Source organism: Schistocerca nitens, chromosome 2 (assembly GCF_023898315.1).
Source record: "Schistocerca nitens isolate TAMUIC-IGC-003100 chromosome 2, iqSchNite1.1, whole genome shotgun sequence".
NCBI lineage: Eukaryota > Metazoa > Arthropoda > Insecta > Orthoptera > Acrididae > Schistocerca > Schistocerca nitens.
This window is the reverse complement of record NC_064615.1, coordinates 599,133,567-599,147,128: the sequence shown is the minus strand read 5'-3', so window position 1 is coordinate 599,147,128 and position 13,562 is coordinate 599,133,567. Positions and strand designations below refer to the sequence as shown.

Below are 13,562 nucleotides of genomic sequence, written 5' to 3'. Positions count from 1 at the left end.
CACCAACTAAAAACCTACCCTGGACTTATAATCATACCTGCTGAGAAAGACTCCACCTCCATAGTGACCCCATTCCAGAAATCCAGAGGGATCTCCAGTCTCCTCAAATCTTTAGGTTTGTCTCAGAACCTCTTCCCAGAGTCCATCTCTCTCCTCACCTCTACCACACCCCGCTCTCCAACCTTCTACATGCTTCCTAAAGTCCATAAACCCAACCATCCAGGATGCCCCACAGTGGCCAAGAAACAGCTGGACCAACCAGTTACTGACCAAGCAACATTCTTCATTTTAATGAAGGCTTCGCTGCAATATTATATTCCACATCCTACATTCTTGTACCTTTCCTGGCCTCAACCTTCACTAGTCTTTAGCCTATACCCACCTATCCCCTTCACTGTGCCCACTCCAGCACTACGCAGCCCTCTATTCAACCAATGTACCCACAGTCTTTTTACTCCTCTCCTTCCACTGTCTCCTCACCCCCCTTATCCTCCCCACCCTGAGCACACCCCTCCACCCCCTTGTAACCTCCTCACTAGAGATGGGTCGAACTCGTTCATTCTCGGGAACTACTTCATTCGTTTCACTCTTTGCCGCGAAGCGTTCAAATGAAGTAGTTCATTCATGAAGTACGGAAGCCTGGCGAAGTTGCCCAGTTCGCCGCTCAGCCGCGGCTACGCTCGCTTCGCCTCGCTCGTACAATAAAGCTTCGTAATACTTCATAATTTTACCAACAGATGGCCGAAGTATGCAGTAACATGCACGCAACCTTTTACGCTCTTACAGCGTCTGAGTTAAATAGAGCATGGTCGAAGGGGACAAAGGAAAGATAAACAGAGAAGCCTGTCACATATAAAGAAGATGATACATTTAATCTTGCTCGAAATTTTTTCATGAAGCGCCCAAAAAAGTCTTTATCTGCCAAGTGAAACATTATTTGTTGCATTCATGGACTGAGAACTAGGGAGGGCTAATAACGAAATGCAGTCCAATTTTATGTTCCTTTTAAAATTTAATCCAAAATAGAATGAGTATGTTTACCACTGTCACAAAGTCTATACACCTACGTTAAGTAATTATTCAGAAGTTTTCCTGTAGAGTTTATTTTTGTTGAGAATAATAACCCTCCACATTAAAAACGTAAACTGTCACCTATAGTCATTGGTACGATTTCAAGTAAAATCCCTCTTTCAGTGTTATTAACAAACCTTTTATTTTCATGTTAGCTGTACGTGCTCACACAGTCAGCCTCTTCGTTTGTATCTTTAATATTCATTTGTCTGCAAGCGCTGCCAACGGCAAGCTACCTGTGGACGCGAAGTTTAACTGCACAATTAGTCACGGGTAATGATGCCAGCACTGCAGGAAGCAGCTGACGCTGCCTTCCCCTCACCCCACCCCTCACCAACCCAATCTCTCCTAAATCTATCGCTCACCACAAACACCGCGCGATTCGTCGACAGGAAGTAGAGGGAGGACTGACGTGAAGGGAGGGTGAGTAACGTAGCGCCGATGTAGGGGGAGAGGGAGAGGGGAAGAGAGTGAGTGAACTAGAAAAAAGTGTGGAGTGTGCTATCTGTGAAGAGTTTGAAGTACCAGTTCATTGAAATTGAGTGGTTAGTTCACACTTCACTGGAGTGAAGCTTTCATTTGAACGACTCATTCACGAGCTCCCAATCACTACTCCTCACTTTACTAGTGCCCTACCCTCTCTCCCCCTTGACCCTGTATGCTCACACAAGCCGCACTTCACTGTCCCCCATCCATGCCATGCTCTACCCCCCCACTCCCCCCCCTCTTCCTGCCCCATCATACTGCTTATCCTCACTGCCCAGTCTGCATCATGCGCAGCTGCTGACAGTGTGGCCTTGACAGCCAGAGACTGATTTTGTGTGTGTGTGTGTGTGTGTGTGTGTGTGTGTGTGTGTCTGTATATGTGTGGATGGATATGTGTGTGTGTGTGCGCGTGAGTGTATACCCGTCCTTTTTTCCCCCTAAGGTAAGTCTTTCCGCTCCCAGGATTGGAATGACTCCTTACCCTCTCCCTTAAAACCCACATCCTTTCGTCTTTCCCTCTCCTTCCCTCTTTCCTGATGAGGCAACAGTTTGTTGCGAAAGCTTGAATTTTGTGTGTATGTTTGTGTTTGTTTGTGTGTCTATCGACGTGCCAGCGCTTTCGTTTGGTAAGTCACATCATCAAAACAGACACAAGCAGACATATTTGTTTATGTGTGGATGGATATGTGTGTGTGTGCGAGTGTATACCCGTCCTTTTTTCCCCCTAAGGTAAGTCTTTCCACTCCCGGGATTGGAATGACTCCTTACCCTCTCCCTTAAAACCCACATCCTTTCGTCTTTTCCTCTCCTTCCCTCTTTCCTGATGAGGCAACAGTTTGTTGCGAAAGCTTGAATTTTGTGTGTATGTTTGTCTTTGTTTGTGTGTCTATCGACATGCCAGCGCTTTCGTTTGGTAAGTCACATCATCTTTGTTTGTAGATATATTTTTCCCACGTGGAATGTTTCTCTCTCTCTCTCTCTCTCTCTCTCTCTCTCTATATATATATTCCAATGAAGGCCTTTTTCTGAAAGTTACTTGTTCGACAGTGTTTTTACTGTCTCTTTTTTTTTATTGTGCCTATCTGCGTGCGACTCATTATTTCCACTAGATGACTAGAATACAATTATGCACAATTCAAAGTTAACGAATACTCACTAAAACTGCATGTTCCTATAAACTTAATCTTAATTGACTTTGTGATACTAAACTGTCTTTATATCGTGATCATCTTCATTTCAGGCAGTTGACTGGCCATTTGAAGGTTTCTGTGACCGTTTGTGTCATGACTTATTCAGTCCTTCCTGGGAGGCGCGGCATGGTGCTGCAACTACGTTGAGAGAAGTTATACGCATACATGGTAGAAGTGCTGGGAAGGCAACTTACATGTCTCATTCTGAAGTTAGTAGAAATTTTAAATACCATTGTATTTTGTTCATTGGTGTAGAATAATTTCTGGTATTTTTTCATTCTGTGTCTGTTTTGCTTTGCAGCAAGAGGAATATCATGAAATGTGGCTGGAAGATATGGCTCTGAGACTGCTTTGTGTCCTCGCACTTGATCGATTTGGTGACTTTGTTTCTGACCAAGTTGTAGCACCTGTAAGAGAAACCTGTGCTCAAACCTTAGGTAATTTTGTTTTTGTTAATTGCCTTCTTTTATGTCTGTTAGTTTGTTCTTTACAAGTTTTGTACTTGATTTTAAACTAACTTGCCAATGATCTAGAGACTTGAAACTTCAAACATAGCCCAGAATTGGATGCAATATTGACTCACTCTCTTGTCTTTTAGGTCTATTGTCATTTCCCCCACTTTCCTTGTTCAAGTCACAAATGGTTTGCAAGAAGAGAAATTTCTGACAAGTCTCCTTGTGAGCTTGAATCTCTCTAACTTTCACCTCCTGGTCTTCTCTTGAGATTTAGGTGGGAGGAAGCAATATTGGGGTTGACTCGGGTGAAGAGAAGTGAAATAAATCTGAAATTTACTTGAAGTATCTGTTGAAATCCCATGAAAATGTTCGAAATCAATTTTAAAAATTTCACACACAAGACTAAAAAGTAGAAAATAATGACTTGAATAAAAATGAACTTTTAGAATATGGCATTTTTAAATCAGACTAAAAAGTATAAAATAATTTCTTCTAGCCATATCCAGATACCTTTGTTTTGTGAACAGTTCATCTTCATATGCCCCTCATTTTTCCTTTTAAATTTTAAAAATATTTTCATACTTATTAAAAATTCACAGTCTTAAATTTTCAGGACTATCTGTTTGGATTTAAGAAACTGTGTGGGACGAGGAGAAATTATGTTACTCTCTTTAGTCCAATTTGAAAACATGGTACATTAAAAATGATTATTATTTAAATAATTATTTATTATTTGTTGTGCAAAGTGGATTTAGCAAAATGTATTAGAGATAGATACAGTGTGCTTGTTTTAACTGCTAACAGTATATTATTGGCGGAGAATTTGTAGCACATAAATTGTTTTGAGCAATGTATTAAAATATTATTCAGGTATGCATACACGAGTAATGACATTCCAAAGAGACACTCTTGCTTACACTCTGACATAATTTCATCTAAGTGCAGGAGTTTCAAAGTTTCTGTGTTTTATCCTATTTGTTGTTGTTGTGGTCTTCAGTCCTGAGACTGGTTTGATGCAGCTCTCCATGCTACTCTCTCCTGTGCAAGCTTCTTCATCTCCCAGTACCTACTGCAACCTACATCTTTCTGAATATGCTTAGTGTATTCATCTCTTGGTCTCCCTCTACGATTTTTTCCCTCCACGCTGACCTCAAATACTAAATTGGTGAGCCCTTGATGCCTCAACACATGTCCTACCAACCGATCCCTTCTTCTAGTCAAGTTGTGCCACAAACTTCTCTTCTCCCCAATTCTGTTCAATACCTCCTCATTAATTATGTGATCTACCCATCTAATCTTCAGCATTCTTCTGTAGCACCACATTTCAAAAGCTTCTATTCTCTTCTTGTCCAAACTATTTATCGCCAATGTTTCACTTCCATACATGGCTACACTCCATAAAATACTTTCAGAAATGACTTCCTGACACTTAAATCTATACTCGATGTCAACAAATTTCTCTTCTTCAGAAACACTTTCCTTGCCATTGCCAGTCTTCATTTTATATCCTCTCTACTTCGACCATCATCAGTTATTTTGCTCCCCAAATAGCAAAATCCCTTTACTACTTTAAGTGTCTCATTTCCTAATCTAATTCCTTCAGCATCACCCGACTTAATTCCACTACATTCCATTATCCTTGTTTTGCTTTTGTTGATGTTCATCTTATACCCTCCTTTCAAGACACTATCCATTCCATTCAACTGCTCTTCCAAGTCCTTTGCTGTCTCTGACAGAGTTACAATATCATTGGCAACCTCAAAGTTTTTATTTCTTCTATCTGGTTTCTGTACAAATTGTAAATACCCTGCACTCCCTGTATTTTACCCCTGCCACCTTCAGAATTTTAGAGAACGTATTCCAGTCAACATTGTCAAAAGCTTTCTCTAAGTCTACAAATGCTAGAAACGTAGGTTTGCCTTTCCTTAATCTAGCTTCTAAGATAAGTCGTAGGCTCAGTATTGCCTCACGTGTTCCAACATTTCTACGGAATCCAAATTGATCTTCCCCGAGGTCGGCTTCTACTAGTTTTTCCATTCGTCTATAAAGAATCCGCATTAGTATTTTGCACCTGTGACTTATTAAACTGATAGTTCGGTAATTTTCACATTTGTCAACACCTGCTTTCTTTGGGATTGGAATTATTATATTCTTCTTGAAATCTGAGGGTATTTCGCCTGTTTCATACATCTTGCTCACCAGATGGTAGAGTTTCGTCAGGACTGGCTCTCCCAAGGCTGTCAGTAGTTCTAATGGAATGTTGTCTACTCCGGGGCCTTGTTTCGACTCAGGTCTTTCACTGCTCTGTCAAACTCTTCACGCAGTATTATATCTCCCATTTCATCTTCATCAACATCCTCTTCCATTTCCATAATATTGTCCTCAAGTATATCGCCCTTGTATAGACCCTCTATATACTCCTTCCACCTTTCTGCTTTCCCTTCTTTGCTTAGAACTGGGTTTCCATCTGAGCTTTTGATATTCATACAAGTTGTTCTCTTTCCTCTGAAGGTCTCTTTAATTTTCCTGTAGGCAGTATCTATATTACCCCTAGTGAGATAAGCCTCTACATCCTTACATTTGTCCTCTAGCCATGCCTGCTTAACCATTTTGCACTTCCTTTCGATCTCATTTTTGAGACGTTTGTATTCCTTTTTGCCTGCTTCATTTACTGCATTTTTATATTTTCTCCTTTCATCAATTAAATTCAGTATTTCTTTTGTCACCCAAGGATTTCTACTAGCCCTCGTCTTTTTACCTACTTGATCCTCTGCTGCCTTCACTACTTCATCCCTCAAAGCTACCCATTCTTATTCTACTGTATTTCTTTCCCCCATTCTTGTCAATTGTTCCTTTATGCTCTCCCTGAAACTCTATACAACCTCTGGTTTAGTCAGTTTATCCAGGTCCCATCTCCTTAAATTCCCACGTTTTTGCAGTTTCTTCAGTTTTAATCTACAGTTCATAACCAGTAGATTGTGGTCAGAGTCCACATCTGCCCCTGGGAATGTCTTACAATTTAAAACCTGGTTCCTAAATCTCTGTCCTACCATTATATAATCTATTTGATACCTTTTAGTACCTGCAGGGTTCTTCCATGTATACAACCTTCTTTCATGATTCTTGAACCAAGTGTTAGCTATGATTAAGTTGTGCTCTGTGCAAAATTCTACCAGGCGGCTACCTCTTTCATTTCTTACCCCCAATCCATATTCACCTACTATGTTTCCTTCTCTCCCTTTTCCTACTGCCGGATTTCCAGTCACCCATGACTATTAAATTTTCGTCTCCCTTCACAATCTGAATAATTTCTTTTATTTCATCATACATTTCTTCAATTTCTTCGGCATCTGCAGAGCTAGTTGGCATATAAACTTGTACTACTGTAGTAGGCGTGGGCTTCGTATCTACCTTGGCTACAATAATGCGTTCACTATGCTGTTTGTAGTAGCTTACCCGCATTCCTATTTTCCTATTCATTATTAAACCTACTCCTGCATTACCCCTATTTGATTTTGTGTTTATAACCCTGTAGTCACCTGACCAAAAGTCTTGTTTCTCCTTCCACCGAACTTCACTAATTCCCATTATATCTAACTTTAACCTATCCATTTCTGTTTTTAAATTTTCTAACCTACCTGCCCGATTAAGGGATCTGACATTCCACGCTCCGATGCGTAGAACGCCAGTTTTCTTTCTCCTGATAACGTTATCCTCTTGTGTAGTCCCCGCCAGGAGATCCAAATGGGAGATTATTTTACCTCCGGAATATTTTACCCAAGAGGACGCCATCATCATTTAACCATACAGTAAAGCTGCATGCCCTCGGGAAAAATTACGGGCGTAGTTTCCCCTTGCTTTCAGCCGTTCGCAGTACCAGCACAGCAAGGCCGTTTTGGTTAGTGTTACAAGGCCAGATCAGTCAATCATCCAGACTGTTGCCTTTGCAACTGCTGAAAAGGCTGCCCCTTTTTCTCCTAGTGTTGTCCAACATTGAAGACATGTACTGCAATTGAATTTCAGGAATGACATTATTCTTGTATTTCACAAAAGTTCTCTAATGTGCTGTAGTTCTTGTAAGAGAGGGTATTACATGAGTATTAATAGATTTTAAATCCCCCTCATGTTAGTCACTTTGGAGCTCCCAAATTTCTTAAAGATTTAATGTAATCACATATTCCATGATTGTGGAGCAGTTCCAGTGACAGGTACATAGGATTTGGAATATAAGATTCCATGAACTATTAATACCAAACATTATGATGTACCCAATTCTGATTTGGAAGTGGCACTTCTTCAAGTATTCAAACATTATCTTGGTTGTAATATTATGTTTTCCTGTCATGATCATGTCTTGTTCTACTTGATTTTTTGTTTGATGGCCATAGCCAATTGTGCATTCGTGTGATATTGTTTGTATGAAATGGAATAAATAATTATTTATTAAAATCATTTCTTTTAGGATCTGTTCTACATCTTATGACAAATGATGGTGTCAGAGGGGTTTTGACGATTTTGCTGCAGTTGCTAAAGCAGAATGACTGGGAAGCAAGACATGGAGGCTTGCTGGGGCTGAAGTACCTGTTAGCAGTACGCATGGTAATACTGTGCGCCATTCTCATTTTGTTAATTTAGAGTACTAGTAGGAATAGTTAGGATTTAAACAGGATGGCTGGAGGTATTTGCTAATTTTTACAGTAACACATAAGTTAATGTTTCAAACTTTGAATTAAGTAACTGTGTTAATATAATCAGAAATGTCTTATCTTTTTATCTTTGATTTTGACTTTTGAATTGTTTTCTTGATGGCAACTCTGTACTTCAGTTTCTTCATGTCTTCTTTTCTAATTGCTTTGGGTCCATAAAAAACTGAAAAATGCACTAGATTCATTCATTTTTTACTTAAGTGGTATTACAAACAATACCGAATTGAATTGAATTGAATTGAATTGAACTGAATTTTATTTGATCCTGTAGGACTACATGATTAGGGTGACCAGATGTCCGGATTAATCCGGACATGTCCTCCTTTTTAGCTCTTTGTCCCGGGGTCCGGGCGGATTTTTACAGTATCTGGCTTTTTCGCAAAGTTGAGTGTAATACTGTTAAATTTACAATTCATCCCATTCTATTGCTCTTTTCTTAAATATTTTAACTATTGGCACAGCCTTCATGATAAACAAGCATGAAGGTGGTGTTAGTAGGTTGCACCAGGATTGTCAATCGTTGCTGCATATGCATATGCATATGCATATGCAAATATCTATTATTTAAAATTTTCATTTCGTATCTACGCTTTGTATTGGCTTGGCGTCCTGTAGTACACGTGTGATTTGTGAGTGTAATTTTTAACTGAATGAGTTACGTAAAATATTTGGCTATGCCTAAATGAAAGTGTACATTTTCTAATGTCCTTTCCTGCAAATGTCTGGCTTTAAGAAAGGGAGAAATGAATTTGAAGTGGAATGTAAGATATGTGGAGCTGGAACGTATGTCTCAGTGGCCAATAAAGGTAAGAAATAACTCGACAGATTAACTGTCATGGTTTTATTTCATTGTTTCATAGTCATTTCTATTTATTTGTATTCGGAAGGTTGAAGTGCAGTTTACATGTCGTCAGCTGCTGCTTGAATTGTAGATGTTGGTAGTGGTGCGTCAAATGAAGGAAGGTGAATGGTCTTACGTTTTTCGCTTTGTAAACAATTCCGTGTTGTTGACATAACAAAACAATTGACGCCACACTGTCACAACAATCAATGTTTTTAATTTTTTTTATATTGTTCAGTTAACCACCACCTGACCATCAGTAACAATTAACTACTAGTTTTACCGGTAATTCCCGGCAGTCACATGACTTGTCCAAAGCTGATGGGTGGTATCCTCATCTGCAGTTGACTCGTTTGATGTGTCCTCTTTTTTCTTCCTTTATCCTCCTTTTTAAACAATTGCATCTGGTCACCCTATACATGATGTACGGTAAATGTACGTATAATAATAGGACATGTAAATAACAGAAAGTGTTAATTATCACATACTTCCTAACCATTCTTCTTACATTCTAACAGCATTGGTTATAAGTAAGTACTCTTCAATGCAGTAAATTTCCTTTTCCACCAGATAGCCTTTGAGGTTCTGTGTAAAGTTAGCAAGCTGTTAAGCAAGCTTTTAGGTGAGCTTCTTAGTAATTTGGTACCTGAATATTGAGGTCCTTTTTCAAGCATTGTCAGTCAATGGGGTATGCTTTGTATGTCATCCTTCCTCTGTTTGTTGTGGGTGTGCACACTATCATTTGTACTCCACTCTGCATTATCTTTTGTGATTTGTATTATTGTTTTATGTATGTACAAAGATGTAAACATTAAGTTGCCTAGATTTTTTTAAGTAGTTTCAGAAGTATTTCTTCTAAATATGATCTCAATTGCTCTTTCTTGTTCTGTGAACACTATTTTGGTGTCTTGAATCTGAACTTCCCCACACTATCGCTCCCAACTGCAGGGACGGTTCGAGTCCATGGTTTACTGCGCACAGAAGCTGTTTGTCTGCACATTGAGATAGCTGCTTCATTATGAATATGATGGAGCTGAGTTCCTTACAGACATAATTAATATATATTGTTTCCATTTCAGCTTGTTATCCACAGTAATATATATAGTATCAAGTAGATCCTGCTTCTCCCGGACTTGTTTCATCCACCTCTAAACCCATGTGCACAGTCTTCACTTTGTTTCTGAACATTGCATACATAGTCTTTTTTAAAGGTTTATAACCAGTCCACTTTACAAGAGTCTTTGTGCTGCGATGTTTGCAGAAATGTATGTTCTTCTCTCAACATGTTCCATATTTTGGTCACTGTTCATTATTCTCATAATGGCCCCGTTACTGATCCTTGCCGCACTCCATAGTTAATGGTTTTTTTTTTTTTTTTTTTTTTTTTTTTTTTTTTTTTTAAATGCCCCCAACGTCTTTGAAGTGTGCTCATCCCCCCCCCCCCCTCCTCAGTTGTGCTGCAGACAAGTATTAGAAAAGTTTTAGAGTTACCCAAACATCTTCAATTTAGTCATGTATTCTAAATGTATATTAATGAGAGACTGCTGAAAGCATTAGCTGTGCAACATTGCTAAGAATTTTAATTAGTTTTATAGTTTAGCATATGTTCGAAATTCCTGTACATAATTTTTCCTTTTTTTTATCTATTGGATTATTTAGGAATAAAGAGAAGACTCACCAAAAGGTGGAAGCACTGCTGTCATGGAAAGGTACACAAACAAAATGCTTTGCTAGCTTTTGGAATGAGGAGAGGGGAGAGGTGAGGGGAGGGATGGAGAGAGGCATGAGGCAGGGACGGGGTTTGAGGGGGGGGGGGAGGGGGGGAAGTCTAGTGGCTCAGGTGCAGGTAGAGGAGGCAGGTGCCAGATGGCTAGGCACACAGTTCCACAGATTGAGATGTGAGCACAGATCTGGTTGGCACACATTGAGCTGGGGTACTGGGATGGGGGATGGTGTGTGTGTGTACATACACGCGTGCGCGCGCGCCCACACACACACACACACCCACACCCACACCCACACACACACACACACACACACACACACACACAAATGGGTGGTTGGGGAAAGGGGGGGGGGCAGAGACTAGGTTTAGGCAAGGGAGGGTGCACGCACACACACACACACACACACACACACACACACACACACACACAAATGGGTGGTTGGGGGGGGGGGGTGGCAGTGACTAGGTTTAGGCAAGGGAGGTTACGGGAGCGAAGGCTGTGCTGTAACGATAGCTCCCATCTGTGCAGCTCGGAAAAGCTGTTGGTGGTGGGGAAGATCCAGATGGCACGGGTTGTGAAGCAGCCATTGAAATCTTGCATGTTGTGTTCTGCTGCATGTTGCGCCTCTGGGTGGCCCACCTCGCTTTTGGTGACAGTTTGACAGTGGCCATTCATTCTGGTAGACAGCTGATTGGTTGTCATAACAATGTAAAACACTGTGCATTGGTTGCAGCAGAGCTGGTATGTAACGTGGCTGCATTCAAAGGTGGCCAGGCCTCTGGTGGGGTAGGATAAGCATGTGACGGGACTCGAGTAGGAGGTGCTGGGTGGATGATAGGGCAGGTCTTGCATCTGGGTCTTCCACAAGGCAGGGGAGTGCTTCTTTCTGGTTGGTTCTTGGTGTGGATGTGAGGGTCATGTGTTGGGGAGCGATATGACACAGGAGATCTATTTGTGTATTAGGTGTGGGGGATATTGCCTGTCTGCGAAGGCCTTTGTGAGTCCTTCAGCATACTGGGCAAGGGAGGTCTTATCACTGCAGATGTGTCTGCCATGGGTGGCCAGGGTGCATGGGAGGGATTTTTTGGTGTGGAAGGGATGGCAGCTGTCAAATTGCAGGTGCTGTTGGTGATTGGTGGGTTTGATGTGGACTGAGGTGTGGATGGAGCCATCTGAGAGGAGGAGATCAACATCTAGGTAGGTGACATGATGGGTGGAGGAGGACCAGATGAAGTGGATTGGAGATAAGGTGTTGAGAGTGTGGAGGAACAAGGGTAATGTTTTTTGACCCTGAGTCCAGATTATCAAGATGTCGTCAGTAAACCTGAACTAGACAAGTGATTGGGGTTTTTGGAAGCTAGGAATGTCTCCTCTAGATGGTCCATGAAGAGGTTGGCATAGGAGGATGCCACGCTGGTGCCCATGTCTGTGCCACGAATTTGTTTGTATATCTCCTCTTCAAAGGTGAAGTAGTTATGGGTTAGGATGTAGTTGGTTAGGCGTACGAGGAATGAAGTGGTTGGTCTGGAATCTGCTGGGCTTTGGGAGAGGTGGTGTTCAATCACAGCAAGGCCATGGGCATGAGGAATGTCGGTGTATAATGAGGTTACATCTACAGTAATGAGTAGGGACCTGGGAGGTAAGGGTGTGGGGTTGGTGGAAATCCAGTGCAGGAAGTGGTTGGTATCTTTAATATGGGAGATATTAGTCAGCAAGGGCTGAGATTCTTTTGCTAGGGGCATTGTAACCAGCCACAATGGGGTGCACAGGATTGTTAGGTAAGTGGATTTTAGGGAGCACATAGAAGGTGGTTGTGGATTCAGGGGAGAGCTTCTGGGAAAGGCCAAAGGATTTCAGCAGGGATTGGTTATGTTGGACTTCTGGAATGTATCTTGATCTTTCTTGATCTGAGAGTCTCTAAATTCATCTAAATTTATAATGCAAGTCAAGAACCAAGTAATAACTATTATAATCGTGATATTATTACAGAAGAGTCGTGTAGAGAAACCACTCTTTATCTTCTTCATTATCACTTATGAATTTATAAATGCAATTGGTGAGAAAACTGTTGCACCTTTAAACCAGCATAATTTCATTTTATGGCAGAAGACACAGACATCACTGTCCCTATTTAATATGTTGAATCATCTGTTAAAATACAGATAGCCTTGCTTCCAACCCTCTTCTCTGGATTTCAGAAATAGAGGTGATAATCAATGGTATTTGGGATGCTGGAATGAAATTTGTTGTAACCTTCTGCCTCTTCTCCCCATCCCTCTCCTTCCCATCCCCTTCCTACCCCTAGCACTTTATGGTAGTTCGTTGCCAGAATGTGATTCACCATTTGAACCATTTGAGTGGTCACGAACACTGATTCGATGTGTGATTTAAGTGACATTTTCTAGGTCATTCGTAATAAAGTACTCATAAATTATTGAAACTATCTCTGTGACATACTATGTAGGATTTCACAGCCAGTATTTACATCGTAGATGTTTTGTTTTATGGGCTTTAGACTGTGATCCAAGGTATGCTTATAAATTTTAATAGCCACATTGGAGGAGTCATCAAATGACTTGGTCTCTTTGCATGACATAGTCAGAAGCAAATGTGTGCTGGAACTGGAGGAAAAATTCTAATTGTGGACTTAATAGCCCAAGAAATATAATGAAACCTCTGCATGTTTCTTTCAATTTCCTTTAAGTGCAACAGAGTAGTGCTGACAGCAGAGCTCATCAGGGTAATGAGTTGTCTTAATTGATTTCATAGAGTGGCAGCTTTATCATCATCCAATCAAAAATAATAAAGATGTAAATAATATTGCTGAAATAGAATAAATGGTGAATAGTGAAGACAGTTTAGAGCAACATCATAGTGAAAATCATAGTGAAACTAAAGTAGTGGAAAATTCAGTATGGAATAATGACAGTATTAAAAAAAAGAGTACATTGCAACTCGCCATATAATGGAGATGTTCAGTCACAGACATGCACAACAAAAAAACTGCTAAACAAGTAAGCTTTTGGCCAAAATCGTACTTGTTTAGCAGTAATTTGTTGTGCCTGTCTGCGACTCAACATCTCCAC

General features: G+C 40.6%; 1 protein-coding gene across 1 annotated transcript in view; it reads left to right on the top strand.

Moving 5' to 3' along the window:
* Positions 1–13,562, top strand: part of LOC126236674 (TATA-binding protein-associated factor 172) — a 320,919-nt gene that overhangs the window by 36,792 nt on the left and 270,565 nt on the right. The window contains exons 7-9 of the mRNA XM_049946158.1: positions 2,798–2,956; positions 3,049–3,184; positions 7,665–7,801. Of these exons, the coding sequence (XP_049802115.1) occupies positions 2,798–2,956; positions 3,049–3,184; positions 7,665–7,801 (432 nt within the window). The remainder of the gene's footprint in view (positions 1–2,797; positions 2,957–3,048; positions 3,185–7,664; positions 7,802–13,562) is intronic.